General features: G+C 43.4%; 1 protein-coding gene across 2 annotated transcripts in view; it reads right to left on the bottom strand.

Annotated features, from left to right (window-relative positions):
* Nucleotides 1-1,757: 1,757 nt before the first annotated feature.
* golm2 (golgi membrane protein 2) overlaps nt 1,758-13,938 on the bottom strand; it is a 37,957-nt gene continuing 25,776 nt past the window's right edge. Inside the window, exons 5-10 of one of the 2 annotated variants that reach the window (XM_084307837.1) lie at nt 12,455-12,578; nt 11,891-11,974; nt 11,258-11,575; nt 6,461-6,598; nt 4,814-4,981; nt 1,758-2,977 (exon numbers count right to left, since the gene is read on the bottom strand). In XM_084307837.1, the coding sequence (XP_084163963.1) occupies nt 2,901-2,977; nt 4,814-4,981; nt 6,461-6,598; nt 11,258-11,575; nt 11,891-11,974; nt 12,455-12,578 (909 nt within the window). In that variant the 3' untranslated portion in view covers nt 1,758-2,900. The remainder of the gene's footprint in view (nt 2,978-4,813; nt 4,982-6,460; nt 6,599-11,257; nt 11,576-11,890; nt 11,975-12,454; nt 12,579-13,938) is intronic. The other variant, XM_084307838.1, reaches the window with a different exon arrangement.

Here is a 13,938-nt window from a genome sequence, read left to right as displayed (position 1 = left end):
GTTTTAATTTGTCTCTATGTGTTGTTAACTTCAAAAGTTATGCCGTTTTCTTTTTCACATTTTAGTTCAGGATAGGTGTAATAAAGGGTTAAAAATAAACCCCATGGGACATTATTTCAACCTGTTACCTGTTAAAATCTTAAAATAGACATTTCAAGGACCATGTAGGTGGACCTATGTTTCCATCTAGATTCTAGAGTAGACTATAGACCGTCATGTTATCGTTCAGATACTCAGTATAGACCACCGCAACACTTCCGGTATTTTGAGCTCATGAGGGAGAGGTAAATGAATGAATGAATGAAAACTTTATTTAACAGATTGCAGAATGGGTGTATAATACAGTACGGCTCAATACACACAATTGTTAAGGGGATACAGACCAGAGAAAGACTTTCGTCTTGTTTACATCAGGGTCCCCCATTTTCAATTCATAGTGATAATGAATGGCGGGGGAGGGGGCGCTTGGATGAATGTTGATTAGACTTCAAGAGCCACGTAAGTGGTTGTTGTAGCTGGCTAGCCATAACCACTTATGTCAAGGCTCGAATCAACATTTGTTAATTGGACCCCCCCCCCCCCGATCACGAGCTCCATGTAATGCAGAAGTGCAGTGAGTGGTCTATTGCAGAATTATGCGAGTTATGAAAACCGTGGCTTGATTTTATTTATTTTTTTACACTAACTCTAAACACACACACGCATCTGAACATTAAACTATATACATTTAGCTGACGCTTTTATCCAAAGCAACTTACAAGTTCTGTACGACATGTCAGGCAGGATTTATGCCATTGATGTCATGTATGTCATAAATGTCACTATGAATTGAAAATGGGGGACCCTGATGTAAACAAGACAAACGTCTTTCTCTGGTCTGCATCCCCATAACAATTGTGTGCATTGAGCCGTACTGTATTGTACCCATTCTGCAATCTGTTAAATAAAGTTTTCATTAATTCAGGAAGGGTACAACTCTTACAGCCGAGTAACAATGTTTGTCAAACAGTGTTGAAACTTGAGTGCTGTAATGTTGAGTGCATAGTAGTAGACATGTTAGTATTATAGCGTCACCCTTGGCCTTGAGGGACCAGCCGAAATGTTGGCCACTGAAAACACACCACAGATACCCCATTGTGCCATGGAACCAGGGCCCAGCTGATCTGCGGTGTAGTACACAGGATCTAATCATGAATTAGGCAAGTACTTAAGATTTTTTTTTTAATCCACTTTTTCTCCTTTCTATTTTTCTCCCATCCCAATTCCATCGTGCCAATTCTTCCCTCCCCTGTCTTGAATGTTGCTCGCATATGCCCCCCACTGGCCGGTTGTAGGGAGGATAGAAGCCTTGCATCACGTGTCCCCTCCGGTACACGAGGAGGCAGCCTGTCACATCTTTTCACCTGCCAGCGCGGACTCTCATTGGCGAGGTGTAACACATGGGAGGCTCACACTACCCCGTCATTTCCTGTCTCTGCTGTGCAGGCGTCCCCAAACGACCTGTAGGAGTCGCTGTCCACAACATCCAGATTACCACCCATCGAATTCCACCCCCTAACTCTGCCAATTGAGTTAGTATGATGACTGGCCGACAGCCAGAGTCGAACCCGGTGTCTCTTGCGTTGGTGATGAGTGCAATGTCCACTGCGCCACCCAGCCGCCCCTACTTAAGACTTTTTGTGAAAACGATAACGTAAAAGCCATGTCACCATTTACCCCGTTTCACTGATAAGACCAGTTGTATTACAATGGACGAATGACATGAAGCATCACCTTTAATAAAATTAAAATACATTCAATATGCCTCTCCATGAGAAATCATTTTTCATAGCTACACAAACGGAACTGATTTATGTTCATCAATTTCCCTAAATGTAAAGAAATAAGTCTCTACAGTACAAATGGCAACAGTTCAAATACATATGTACAAGAGACCCAATTAATGGAAGCAGGTGTCAGATCCTGATGTGCTTGATCAGCCTTTCCACATCACCGAGAAATTAATGCAAACATTGGTCTAAGTATTGCTTAAGCTTCAGTATTTTTACTCCATTAGATTAATATTAATAACGATTTCTAAATGCATGCAATGGCATCCCTTTAAAAACAAAAATGAGGAGCACTTGGGAGTGTCTTGTCAGAAATAAACAAATTTGTTTTAATAGGCCAGGAGAAAAGTGTTCTTGGCATAACATACATTATTCAATCTCACCGCTCCGCTTGACCAGCGGTAGTCCATAAGAGGCAAGAGTGTCCCGACAGTTTCATTGACAAATCTTCTCAGGTAGAGTTTCAGTTTTGAATCGAACGAGAGCAGCCTTTTTTTCTGTAAAAAAAAAAAAAAAAAAAAAGACCCCCGGGCCAAATAATTATTTGCAGGAAGAGAAAAACAAATGGTTGTCAAAGGTCGACACCTGGGTTCAGCGGTGAGCAGACGCTGTCTTCCTCCACTCCTGAAGTCCTATGAATTGTTCATCAATTTCCTTTTCGTTCACAGAGGTGGTAAACAAAAACAAGTAAACTCCTTCATAATTTCTTTTAACAAAAAAAAATAAAATACAAATATACAGTACATCCTTACTGTTGACCTTCATAATTTAAAAAAAAAACAAACAAAAAAAGCATTTGCAAATAAAACAGCAGCACAGGATTTACCATCATGACTTGTTTCATATATTCTGTGGTGTCGTTAGGTTTCTCTGTACTGATTGAATTATTAGGTCGTTGTTACCGTTTTTATTTTCAGAATTGTCCATGCCCCACTAAAGGTCATTATTCTAAAAAGTCTTTAACATAATGGCGTCCAAACCATTATACCAAGGAAGACCTTTGTTGTCGTTAGAACCGGCTGTCCCGATAGAGCGAGGTCTGAACATAAACCCAGTTTTGTGAGTTTAAATTCAGAGGATATCGATGGCTTGATGTCGTTTCCCGTAATCCACAGCTCGGTCTCCCTGCATGTCTCGGTCCTCGTCATCTGGAAGGAACCAGAGTGGAGCGTTAGACTGAGGAGTTAGTGACACTGAACAGCTACTGGAAACTAACTCCCATTAACACTCAAGGGGTTCAAAGCCAATCAATTCATATTAGAATTCCCATGATTTAGGACAGCCTTATATTTGAGAACCTGAACAACATTTTTTTTTTATCCCAAAAGAGTAAGTAAACTAACTGGTGCTACTTATACTCATATTATTTCATAATAAATATTATTCTATTAATTAGCCTACTTTACTAATGAGGACTGAAAATCATTAAATTTCACAGTCTGTGTAGCCTCGTCTATTCACAGTGTCCATGGAAACGAAAACGACAATGAACATAGCCATAAAAGCATTGTTTCCTTATGCAGAAAACAATATCACACCATAACTCATAAATTATGCTCATTTGTGATCCTCTTTATACATCCAATATAAATTTCCTTTCAAATTAATTTGGTCGTGGAGGTCAGTTTTTCTTACAGTATTGTTCCACAAGCTGCGTTAGTGTGTTATGTACAGATGTAGAGGCAGCTCTGCGTAGGAGTGTGGCCAAAAACCAGAAAACTGATGTCATCAAGATGTAAAATCAATATGACTAAGTTCTGAAACAGAACTGGTATCTATCTTCTTGTCTCTCTCTGAAGACTGTAAGCTAATTTCCCAAAATGTTGGCGTGTTCCTTTAACATCCCAATCCCTTTCCCAATTAATTCTCTATGGAGCAGCTCCAGATTTTACACATCAATGACATCACAGTTTCAAGTCTAAGTTTTCTCTTGTTTTCCAACTTTGGGGGAGAATTGTTCATGTTCACAAATATTGATTGTAGCGTCCCAGTCCATAGGAATGTTTTGAATACTAAAACATGTGTGGTATTCCCCTTGATGCTAATTAGTTAATTGCCTTGAGCTATTAACCATCAATTATCTCTGCTCATCTAGCCAACTAACCAAAGCATAATCGGTTCTGAAGCTCAAAGACTACATCATATTAATTCATTACATTATGGTCTCTACTGTGCCATAATATAGCAGAGCAGCATCATCCTTGATTGAGAGTAGTCACTCAAACCAGAAATGGAATCAGATTCTATTATAAAATGGAGAAATTCAACACAGATGTTATCGATGGAAATAAAATCTCAACAGGCCCAATCACAACTGTTGGGGATTTTTTGACCATCTGGTGGAAATGATTAAATACATATTTGTATAAATAAAAACAACATGGATTGGAGACACTCAAAACACGTTACATCTCTAATCTAGAAGGCCACAAGAAGTGAATGGCAGGAAACACAAAAATGACAAGATACAAAAAAATAAAAAATAAAAAATCATGGACATGCATATCAATCGTCCGAGGAGAACTAAAGACACATTCACAAACACGGTAGGCTATATTTATCTACGTGTGAGTCGGGAGATGTTTGGTGGGCACAGACAGGTGGCACAGCTAGAGGGAAGCACGGGCAGGCGAGGAAATGCTGGATGGAAAATGCAGTTACACTCACAGAACCTTAAGTCCCTTAAGGCCAGCCTTCTCCCACACTTTGAAAAGGAGTAGTAGCGTCTTTAGGATTTATTTTCTTTTTTTACTGTGCTACCCAAATTGAGCAGGTAGCAGTGCCCCTGGAGGAGTATCTCATTAGCTCGTCGTAAAAACAAGTCGTTTATATGGTTGTCTGGAGTGTGGAGGAAAACTCAGGGTACTGTGAGGCAGCCACTGTACTGTTGGAAACAGCAGGACAGGAGAAGATGGTGGGAGCAAGGGGAGGAACGGTGGATAAACATGGCGGACGGTCCGTCCAGTTCCCCTGGCCTGGCTCACCTTGGACGTCTTCCTCCCCACCATCACCATCCTCTTCCTCATTGTAGGCCAGCTCGGCCTGCTTGTCAGCCTCATATTCCCCCACGTTCCCATCGTCCCCATTGTAGTCCGCCAGCTTAGAGCCGTGCTGCGGATCTACTGGGGACTCGTTCTCATCAAAGAACCGGCCTGCAGGAGGCAGAGAAGGGCCTCGTCAGGAGGGAGGAAGCAAAGGGTCGAGAGGGAGAGAGAAGGTGGGAGTAACGCACGGGTGGGAGGGAAGCAGAGGGAGTCGTCGAGGGGGGAGAGAAGGTGGGAGTAGCGCACGGGTGGGAGGGAAGCAGAGGGAGTCGTCGAGGGGGGAGAGAAGGTGGGAGTAGCGCACGGGTGGGAGGGAAGCAGGGGGAGTCGTCGAGGGGGGGAGAGAAGGTGGGAGTAACGCATGGATGGAGGGGGAGAGAAGGTGGGAGTAACGCATGGATGGAGGGACAAAAGAAAGAAGAAAGACAGGAGAATGAGTGGAAACGGCTAATGAAAAGTGAAATGTGAGGAAGATGTGCGGATGGATGCATAAAGAAGGTGGTTTGGGTGGAGATAAGTGCGGATGGATGCATAAAGAAGGTGGTTTGGGTGGAGATAAGTGCGGATGGATGCATAAAGAAGGTGGTTTGGGTGGAGATAAGTGCGGATGGATGCATAAAGAAGGTGGTTTGGGTGGAGATAAGTGCGGATGGATGCATAAAGAAGGTGGTTTGGGTGGAGATAAGTGCGGATGGATGCATAAAGAAGGTGGTTTGGGTGGAGATAAGTGCGGATGGATGCATAAAGAAGGTGGTTTGGGTGGAGATCATAAAGTCTCTCCGATGAGGGAAACAAAGTATAACAAATCATGTCATGACGGACAAAAGCAAGGAAAGGGCAGCTGACCCTGAGTGTTTATCGTTTGCTGGTAGAGGGCAGGCACTCTGAAAAACACATCACTCTGCCTCGCATTCAAAGACGGGGGATTCGAGGAACCATTAAAAGTGAGATGCAAACCGAGTCGCATGAGCAATGGAGGAAAATAAGAGTGCTGTAAAGGGCATGGCTGATGTCTGGGAGAGGAAAGGAATGGAACATTTAAGAAGGGAGGGAGGGAAGGAGGGAGGGAGGGAGGGAGGAAAGGAAACAGCAGAAGCCAAGCAGCAAGACGGGAGCTTCTTGGAGAGGATCGCTTCGTCTCCGCTCCTCAGCAACCGAGCTCTCCCTTTCTCTCTCTTTTTACAGCACATTTACTCACAATCAAACAAGGCCTTTTTATTCAAACAAATCATCATAAAAAAAAGGAGAAAAAAACCTCTCTCTCTCTCACTTTGAGCCTTGTTATATACAAGAGCAGGGACGTAACGGGTTGAGAGGGAGGGGCCGTACATTATCAACATCATAGTGCATTGGTCTCGGTTTGTGACGGGCAAGCATGTGACAAGAAGGGCAAGGAGGCAAAGGCTAAAGCACAAAGATCGAGCTAACGGGGAGTATCGGTGCACTTAGGGCTCCTTATTGGCCGTTACATGCTATATAATGCATTTGTTTCATTGGCCCACTTCATCCTCAGTTTCATCCGTCAACCCCTTCCCACCCCACGGCCTTCTACTGCCGCCGTCCCCCTCCTGCGAGCGAGGCACTCACTCTGGCGGTGGCGCGGAGCCTCGGCGGGCAGCTGGTCTCTGGAGCGACGGGCCTCCATGGGATTGTGCACTTGGGCCGGGTTGGGAGGCAGAGGGAGCCCCTTCATCTGGAGACCGTCTGGTTTCATGCGATCAGGCGCTGGGAACAACAAGAGCAGGGGTTCAACTCCTTAGCCTACCAATGGAGGTGAAGTCCATAAGCCCCTTCTCCACTTTTAAATAGTCTATAAAAGAGGTGGATCATGAGTAGCAAAAGCTGTGAGTAGATAACAAAGGGGATTATATTATGGGTCTTTCCTTTTGTTGTTTGTAAAATGGATTACTACTGTATTTATGCATGTATTAATAGTATTGAATAGTTGATCACTTGATTGCAAGTTGTCTGCAATATGTCGTCGTAGGACCGCAATGGAACAAGCCTATGGCTTTATTGTGTTTTTTTAATCCTATTGGTAAATGGTGGGCTGATATGTATAACTGTTCAATTGTATATGTGTTATTCATTTAAATACATAAATTATTCAATCAATAAAAAAATCTTGTTGTTTTAAGATCTACACTCACGTTACCAGGAGCTTTTGTATGTCACAAATGTAACAGTACTGTATATCATGTAGGTCATAAACCTAAAGTTTTTAGGGATCTTAGTTGATGATAAAAAAACAAACACATTGATCATGTTTGCTTTTTTACAATGAAGTCAGTAGGTATTAGGAAGGTGTGTTCATTGATAAATAGAAGTTGTTTTTTAATCCTGTATTATAGTCTGATCTTTCCTTACATATGTTATTGTAACATAATATGGGCTAGCACCCATTCATCGCATCTTCAAAAAGAAATTTTACTTCAAAAAAGATTTGTTAGACTGGCAACCCCTCAGATCGATTTGAACCATCTGCTCCTCTTTTCAAGAAACTAAACATTCTGACTGTCTGAGGTTAATTCTTTACAGATATGTATATTTGTGTACAAATGCATTTATGATCATCACAATCTACCAAATGGTTTTAATAGTTTTTTTTCTTTTAATTTGGATGTTCATTCATGTTACACGTTAGTCCAGGGACCTGCATATACCGGTACCTTATTGTGGTACTTCGCTTAGGCAGTTCTCAGTGAGGTATCAAGGTCCAATCTTTGGAATGCAGCTGATCCTATGCTGTGGAAATCTCCATCTCTGCTTATTTTTAAAGCAAACTACAAAAAAATGCTCATATCCAAACGTAATAGATAGATAAATAAGTCATACATGTAGGTATGCATTTGGTTATGTGGGTGGGTAGGTTTGTAGGCAGGTGGTTATGTATTATTATTAAGGCTGTCAAAGTTAACACTGTATTAACGCGTTATCGCCCGATTCTATTAACGGCACTATTATTTTTTTAACTCAGGATTAACTTTTAAGATTATTTTTTATTTTTACTAGACTTCACTCAGGTGTATTATTGATGCTCTCATTGATACTATGTTTGTTTCTGAAGTGTGTGTGTGTGTGTGTGTGTGTGTGTGTGTGTGTGTGTGTGCCTAACGTTTTCTTTCCCCTATTATTTCATGCACACTTTATTCATTGTTTTAAATTATTATTTTCTTTTAAGTTATTTTGTGCATCACTCTGTTTTGAATTTGATGCAAATTTGCAATGCATGAGGGTCATCCTTTTGTGTTAAATGGCTGCATAAAGCAAGCATTTGTTGACTCTCATGTTGATAAGAGTATTAAAACTTGGAACTTGAAAAAGATCAGTTTAAGGTTGAAAAAAACCTGATTAATTTGCGATTAATCGCGAGTTAACTATGGACAATCATGCGATTAATCGCGATTAAATATTTTAATCGATTGACAGCACTAATTATTATGTACGCACGCAGTATACAGTATATGCATGTATGTACTGTGTGTATGTATGTTTGTGTTAACACATACATCTTTTGAATGTATTACTGCTATTTTTTTAATAATGTATATTTTTGTATGTTTGATTTTACAAAACAGGGGAAGTTCTCAATAAGCATCTAGGCTTCTAACTTCTCTTTCACAATATGGTTATTATGTATATATTTTTTTACATTTGTTTAACTCTGTGTTCATAAATAAATACAAATACAAATGATTAGATGATTAGATTAGATTTGTATATCTGTATGTTGTGTATGTCATAAATGTCATTATGAATTGAAAATGGGGGACCCTGATGTAAACAAGACGAAAGTCTTTCTCTGGTCTGCATCCCCTTAACAATTGTGTGTATTGAGCTGTACTGTACCCATTCTGCAATCTGTTAAATAAAGTTTTCAATCAGGGCGGCTACGTGGCGTAGTGGGCAAGGCACTCGCCACGAATGACGGAGACGCTGGGCTTGCCTGTTCGAGCCCAGCGCTCCACATTGCTTTCAGTTTAGCTGGTCGTTCATACTAATACACATTGGCCGTATTAGGGGGTGGGAAACTGATGGGTGGGGATCGGGCGTTGTGGACAGTGACTCCTACAGGTCGGTTGGTGCGCCTGCGCAGTGGAATCAGGAAGTGTCGGGGGCAGCGTGAGCCTCCCACGCGTTACTCCTCGCCACTGAGAGATCGAGCTGCGCAGGTGAAAAGATGCGACTGCTGTTACCTCAAGTACCGGAGGGGACTTGTGCTATGTATGACTTAGTCCACATTGCAGCCGGCTTGTGGGAGGCAAGAAACAGCGTTCGTGACAGGGGAGGGTTGAATTGGATGATACGAAATTGGGATGGGAGAAAATATATATAGAAAATGGGAGAAAAAGTGGACCAAAAAGAAAAAAAAAAATCAATCAATCAATCAATGGGAACAAAGAGCAGGGGTTCAACTCTGTGGTTTTAAAGATCTACAATCAAGTACCGGGAGCTACCAGGAGGTGTCGACTGCAACATTAACTACTTCACTTGTTCTACTTGTTCACAAAGTGATGTGTACTACTAACCTAGGCCTACGGGCCTGTGTTTTTCTTCAGAGCACAAGCTTTGAAGGAATATATCTTCAATATGCTTAGAATGAAACCTTTCTAAATTCTTTCTAAATTCTTGTGTAAAGACACGTTGTTATGCGTTCACAGTGACATGTCTGCTCTTTATGTTCCACTCATTATGGCCTTCCCCCTTCCTGGACGCATCTATTCTTTCCCCAATACATTTCCAGTTCCGCGTTCGCGTTCTGCGATCTGATTGGCCACGGACGTTTCTGGTGCGATCTGATTGGCCACTGACGTTTCTGGTCATGTGACATGTGCGCCCAATCGCGTGACGAGCTGTGTCTTTGCCCATTTCCGGGTCTAACAGCCTGCAAACTACCTAATGCCTAGTTTATCACTGGTTAAGCTTAGGCGACTCTTTCGAAGTTGGTTAAAGGGGAACTCCAACATTTTGGGAAATTAGCTTATTTAACATCTTCCCTGGAGTTAGACAAGAAGATACATACCTTTTTTGTCTCTGTGCGTGCATTTTAGCTTTGGGAATAGACGCTCCGTTAGCATAGCTTAGCTTCATCACTGGAAGTGAGGCAGGACAGTAGCCTTACAGTGCCTTACAGTGTATTGCAAGGTCTGACATTGACCAAACTTGATATGCATGACCTTGGTGGGCTCTAGGTCAACTCCTGAAAAGGGGGTCAATGTCAGACTTTGCAATCAAAGGTTAGGGGGCTAATAACCCTTGCCATAATTTCAGTGCGCCCCCTAACTTTTGATTGCAAGGTCTGACATTAACCCCCTTTTCAGGAGTTGACCTAGAGCCCACCAAGGTCATGCATATCAAATTTGGTCAATGTCAGACCTTGCAATGCACTGTAAGGCACTGTAAGGCTACTGTCCTGCCTCACTTCCAGTGATGAAGCTAAGCTATGCTAACGGAGCGTCTATTCCCAAAGCTAAAATGCACGCACAGAGACAAAAAAGGTATGTATCTTCTTGTCTAACTCCAGGGAAGATGTTAAATAAGCTAATTTCCCAAAATGTTGGAGTTCCCCTTTAAGGTTAGAGTTTGGAATCAGGGCTGGCGTTCTATCGCCCTGCTCTAAGACAAACTCTAACCTTAACCAACTTTGAAAGAGTGCCTTAGCTTAACCGGCGAAAGAACTTGCCGTCACACGATTGCCGCGACCAGAAACGTCAGTGGCCAATCAGAGCGCAGAAGGCGAACGCGGAACTGGAAATGTATTGGGGAAAGAATTCAGGCTTCCTGAATTCTTGTGTAAAGACACGTTCTTATGCGTTCACAGTGACATGTCTGCTCTTTATGTTCCACACATTATGGCCTTCCCCCTTCCTGGACCAGTTCTCACGCATGCAACTCCTTTATAGACCCATGACAAAAATGTGTTACCATGACAACATTACGAGTAACGACTCGGCCTCCCACTGAGCCAAACCAAATCGGTAGACAGATTTGATATAGGCTAATGTACCTTCAGTGTACAAGACGGAACCCCCCCCCCCCCCGAATACAGATTCTTACCCTCTTTTTGCATTCCAGAGATCATAAAAAAAATAAGCATAAATGATTCCTCCATGACCAGGCAACTGAAATTCTTTTTGCCATCTTTAAGGCCTTTCCAGAGCCGTAGGAAAAAACTCACAGAGGAAGCCTGAGGTTTCCTCGCTCATCTACATGCATGTATCCTCACGCGGAAATGTTTCTCGAACACCTCCGACACCGTCAGACGTGCAACACGTGAGTGAACGAGGACATTCCCTTTCTTCTCTTCCTTGCTTCCCCTGTGACCTTTCACCTCGTACTCGTGGAAAACGACGCACGAGGAAGAGACGTCTGTTCGCACCATACCTCGTACTCGTCTGTGCTGTTCTCCAAACTCGTCCGCCCGGATGCCGGCCTTGTTGTCCTCGTCAAAGAGCACCGGCCTGTCTGCCACCACCTGGGGCTGCTGGAGGAGGCCCGGGGCAGGGACCACTGCCACCGCCGCCTGGCCCTCGGCCCCCAGTGCCGGCACCACCCTGTCCTGCTGGAGCCTCGGCCGGTCCAGGGACAGGACCTGGGCCCCTGCGGCGTCGCCCCCTGCCCCCGCCGCGGGCCCCGCGCCGGCCCCGACCACCGCGTCGGGGGATTCGACGTGGTTCTGAGTTATGGCCGGTTTCTTCAGAGCTGTAGATGAAGAGGTGGAGGAAAGGAGGCAGGGGTTAGAAAACAAGCATAAGCTTAGCATTGTATTGAATTTTAGTACTTTTTATCGTGTCTATTTTATTATCTATTCTATTTTATTATTTGTATTTTTTGCACAATCAAGGCGGGCATGGCCACCTTCATTTCACTACATGTCTCGTGTATGTATGTGACGAATAAATCTCTTGAATCTTGAAAGACTTTCCGGTGTGATGCTTAAATATTACCTCCATGAATAATATATATATATATATATATATATATATTTTTTTTTAAAGTATATCAAGAATATCTTACCAAATTGCACATCATCTATTTTTCCCACCTCGCTGTCCTCAATACCAGGCATGCCAGCATCACTGCCAGGCTTGCCCATCTCATCTGGAGAAGAGAGTAAGGAATACAAGAGGGAGAGACAACACATTAGCATGGATGCGTTCTCAGCAATAATAGTACATTTGTTCATATTCCTCATAACTGGATTTCCCTTCAAGTATGGTGACAAAAGTTATGAATACATAATGGAAAAACCCTCTTCAAGATTTACATTAAGACTATCCACCTTCTCATTGGAATAGAATAGAAGTACTTCTTCCCAGAGGGAAATTCAGCACCACAGATCGCTCACAATGAACATGCAAACATTTCAAATTAGTACACAGTCAGAGATATACATTCTAAAATATCCATTTACATTCTAAAATATACAGAAATACATTCTATATGTACATCCATACCTTAGTGGAGCAAGATAACAGCACTCACGGGTAATATCGCAAACTGGTCTCATCTTGCAACACATGCAGGGTCTTGGATGAGAGAATACTCCCAAACAACAACAACAACAACAAGCTACAGTACCTTTCAGATCTGGGTTGTCATGTTGGTGAGTGGCCACCGTGTGGCGCTCTCTCACGACCTCCACGTCGGTCCCCCCTTCTACACGTCCGCCGACCACTCCAGCCTTTTTACTGTCCAGTAGACTCTGGAGAGTCAAGAGGGGTTGACCGTGAGAAGCAGAAGTGAGGAGGACAGAGGGAGAGGAGAGCCTTACAGTGGCATGAAGTGGAGATGTAAGGTCGGTCGGTCGGTCGACAAAGATGTCCCCACTCTAGTCTCTAGCGACCACATGTTTCGCCCCTAGGAGGCTGACAATTGGCAAGGAGGTCAAGTAAGTGTGTGTTCACTGCAATGAGGGTATGAGACTGGCAGACGCACTTCACTCACGCTCAAGAGTACTAGCTCCATGTAATGCAACGAGGTTATCGATGAGAGAGATGGTATAATGGAATGACAGATGAACAGCCTCCCCATCCAGTTTAATTTATTTATTTAGCACATTATTAAAAAAAAAAACAGTGCTAGGAGGGAACGAAGCCCACTCCCATCTCATTATCCATAAACAATATGAACGAATTACATAGTCTACCAAATAAACTACAAAACAGGAACAGAGACATAAGGCAGACACTATAGCAAAAACATGGAAGATTGACAACGAGTCAATAACAAGAACAATTATTATTATATTTCTTTTATCCACTTTTTCTTTTCCTGTTTTTCTCTGATTTTCTCCCATCCCAATTTTAGTCGTTATGCCAATTCCGCGTGTATACCAAACCCAGCCGCATTTCTCAGAGACGCTCTCTGATTGGCACTGACTGACGCTCTCCGATTGGCCACTGACGCGTTTGCCCAATCCGTGACGAGCTGTGTCTTTGCCCATTTCCACGTCAAACAGCCTGCAAACTACCTGGCGTTCTATCGCCATGCTCTAAGACAAACTCTAACCTTAACCAACTTCGAAAGAGTGCCTAAGCTTAACCGTCAAAAGAACTTGCCGGCACGCTCTAAGACAAACTCTAACCTTAACCAACTTCGAAGAGTGCCTAAACTTAACCAGTGTAGAAACAGGCGTTGGCCAATCAGAGAGCGTCTCCGAGAAATGCGGCTGGGTTTGGTATTCACGCGCCAATTCCGCCCTCCCCTTCCTGGTCGTTGCTCGCATGTTCCCCCCACTGGACAGTCTAGGGAGTCCTGACGTCTATCAGATGCTTCCTCCGTCACATAGGAGACAGCCAGCAACCTCTTTTCACCTGCCAGCGCGGACTCTCATTGGTGAAGTGTAATGCGCGGGAGGTCACACTACCTTCACCATATCCCTTCTTTGCTGTGCAGGCGCCCTGACCGACCTGTAGGAGTCGCTGTTTACAACGACCAGAATACCACCCCACCGGCTTCCCTCCCGCTGACTCTGCCAATTGAGCCAGTATGACGGCCGGCCAAGCCGGAGGCAACGCTGACAGCCGGATTCGATACCGGTGTCTCTTGCGTTGGTGACGAGC

This window comes from Notolepis coatsorum (assembly GCF_963971535.1).
Source record: "Notolepis coatsorum genome assembly, chromosome: 2".
Lineage (NCBI taxonomy): Eukaryota > Metazoa > Chordata > Actinopteri > Aulopiformes > Paralepididae > Notolepis > Notolepis coatsorum.
The sequence above is the reverse complement of the archived record's forward strand: the minus strand, read 5'-3'. Positions and strand labels throughout refer to the sequence as shown.